General features: G+C 41.7%; 1 protein-coding gene across 1 annotated transcript in view; it reads left to right on the top strand.

The window, feature by feature from the left end:
- The first annotated feature begins 325 nt into the window (after positions 1–325).
- Positions 326–2,833, top strand: part of LOC115179767 (T-box transcription factor TBX19-like) — a 7,299-nt gene continuing 4,791 nt past the window's right edge. Inside the window, exons 1-2 of the mRNA XM_029741506.1 lie at positions 326–668; positions 2,318–2,582. Of these exons, the coding sequence (XP_029597366.1) occupies positions 460–668; positions 2,318–2,582 (474 nt within the window). The 5' untranslated portion in view covers positions 326–459. The remainder of the gene's footprint in view (positions 669–2,317; positions 2,583–2,833) is intronic.

Here is a 2,833-nt window from a genome sequence, read left to right as displayed (position 1 = left end):
ATGGGGTATGTAACATTCATTTATAAGTCCACAATTAGATTTAGCAACTGCAGATTGACCCTTTAAGGTCTAGGCTAGCTCGTCAAAAAACTCTCTCTTCCTCTCTCTCACTCCCTCTTCCTCTCTCTCGCTCTTCCTCTCTCCGTCTGACAAATGACGCTCTATAAATGGTAAATTAGTGACAGTTGATCACATGACCGTCCGGCCGAACCTGTCTTGTGCTCGGCACCAGTGTCGCATTGCTTTTCAACTGCAGTTTCTAATCCTCATGGCTAAAACCCCCACATGGGAATTCATTTGTTTTGTTTCAATTTAACCGATTCTAACGACGTTTTTTTCCTCATCACCTGCTCACTCTATTTGCGAGTAAGATATTTGTTTTAACTCATTTTAAACTTTCCTTAGAGAAAACATCAGTCTTATTTGAGAGGTAGCCTTTAACCTCGTTGAGGTCCCCAAATGAAGGTTGAGGGTTTAGCTGAAGGTCCTGGTCCTGCCAGCCAGTGCTGTATCTCGCGACTGCTAAGCGTGGTGGAGAGCGAGTTGCAAGCGGGGCGCGAGAAGGGGGACCCCACCGAGAAGCAGCTGAAGGTGACGCTCGAGGAAGCGGAACTGTGGCGGAAGTTTAAGGAAGTCACCAATGAGATGATAGTCACCAAGAGCGGCAGGTGAGCTCGAGCTAATTATAAATTTTTTACCTTTATTTAACTAGGCAAGTCAGTGAAGAATTCTTATTTACAATGACGGCCTACACCAAACCCGGACAACGCTGGGCCAATTGTGCGCCGCCCTATGGGACTCCTAATCACGGACTGGATTCGAACTGGAGTGTCTGTAGTGAAGCCTCCAGCACTGAAATTCAGCGCCTTAGACCGCTGCGCCACTCGGGAGCCCCAGATAGTGAGATAGACGATAATTTTTGAGTAGTCAAAAATATTTTATTGATCCTCAACCGCAAGAGGACATTTATTGAGGAGAGGAGATTCGCAGACAAATATACAGACAATACCAAATGCAAGTTTCAGGAGTTTGGTCATTTGATCACCCATTATATGTTTCCACCCATTGTTAAATTCATTTTATGAACACATGCAGCATAATTCAAACCTATATTAAAACCTATATTTCTCTGTCACACATATCATTCTAAAACTTCTAACACGTATGTTATATTAGAGGGCTTTGAATCAATTACCCAATTAAGAGACCATTCGATTTCAATTGATAATTCCTTTTTCAATTACGCACTTCTTCCAAAACGCATCTTGATCGAATCTTTTAATTCAGCCCTTTTTTCAACTTCAGCTTTGTGTGAAATGTATATAGGCCTAGCTATTGCTCTATTCCTATATAATCATTACGATTTCATAAGAATTAGATCCAAGCGAAAACTATTAATTACATAGGCCTATCTGTAATTTAAGACCAAGTGCTATTGAATAATATTAGTTATTTAGGAATAGGCAGAATTTTTTTTTCTTAATACTTATTAGAGCTGAAAAGTGTAACAGCCTACATTTTAACAAAGGGGTAGCGTAATACATTTTAACAACCAGAAATATTGAGCTTATGTTAGTTAAGTTTGAGAAAGTTCAGGTCAAATATTGTAAGCCAGAAAATATTTTAAGACAAGGAGAGTCATAAAAATGTGTTTTGAAAATATCAGTGACATATTCCTTTATCATGATCCCATAGAGGCTATAGCCTAAGGCTTATGCAGAGTGGCAGAGTTATTCAAATTTTTCTGTTTAATTGTATAGTCTCGTGTCTTTCATGTCATTTGATATGTTAATAGTCTATTTGATTCGTCTACAATACATTAGTTTGGAAGACTGTTCCAAAAATCCGACTGCAAACCTCGACAAGCTGGTTATTACTGGCTATATTTATCGCCACATTCTTAAATTAAGAAAATATATTAGTTAAAAAAAATCTGCATTCTATACTTAGTATTGCCCGTAGTGTATCGGACGGTTTCATAGATTTTTATGGCGCATGGCCACTTTTGTGCCGACCCTCCCATGCTCTGAGGGGCGGCTTGACCGGTCCAGCGCGCGCTGTAGTGGCAGGTCAGCTCACCTGGTGGGAGTCTGTCCATTTACACGTTGGCCACTTCAGAACGTTTTTATTGGGGGAAAACAAAAATTAATTTAATAAAAGTAAAATGAGTCAGAAAAAAAGTCAAAAAAAGTCTGAAACAGCGAGTTTAGAGTTGAAGTGTGTGTGTGTGTGTGTGTGTGTGTGTGTGTGTGTGTGTGTGCATACTGCGTGCCTGTGTATGTGTATTAATTTGTGCGTTCCTACTGTGGTGTTCCAGGCGGATGTTTCCGGTGCTGAAAGTGAGTGTATCGGGTCTGGACCCCAACGCCATGTACTCCTTCCTGCTGGACTTCCAGCCAGCTGACAGCCACCGCTGGAAGTACGTTAACGGGGAGTGGGTTACAGCCGGTAAACCGGAGCCTGTCGGTAATGGTTGTGTGTACATCCATCCCGACTCACCCAACTTCGGAGCCCACTGGATGAAGGCACCTGTCTCCTTCAGCAAGGTCAAACTCACCAACAAGCTCAACGGAGGTGGACAGGTAGAGCGCACACACACACACACAGTCCGTCCATAGTCTCTAGCTTTCTCTACAGTTCTTCTAAAATAAAATATATAAATAGACAGAAACATAATGTTCCCCGTCCTTCCTCCTCTAGCAGTAGACTGCTAACCACTCTCCAATTTTCCTTTCTCAGGTGGTCTTCCTTGTATGCAGCGGGTGAATTAAAGGCCAGCCAGACTACATTTACACAGGCAGTCCAATTCTGATCTTTTTTTTGTAATTGGTCT

Source organism: Salmo trutta, chromosome 39, assembly GCF_901001165.1.
Source record: "Salmo trutta chromosome 39, fSalTru1.1, whole genome shotgun sequence".
In the NCBI taxonomy this organism is placed as follows: domain Eukaryota; kingdom Metazoa; phylum Chordata; class Actinopteri; order Salmoniformes; family Salmonidae; genus Salmo; species Salmo trutta.
This window is presented reverse-complemented; position numbering and strand designations above follow the sequence as displayed.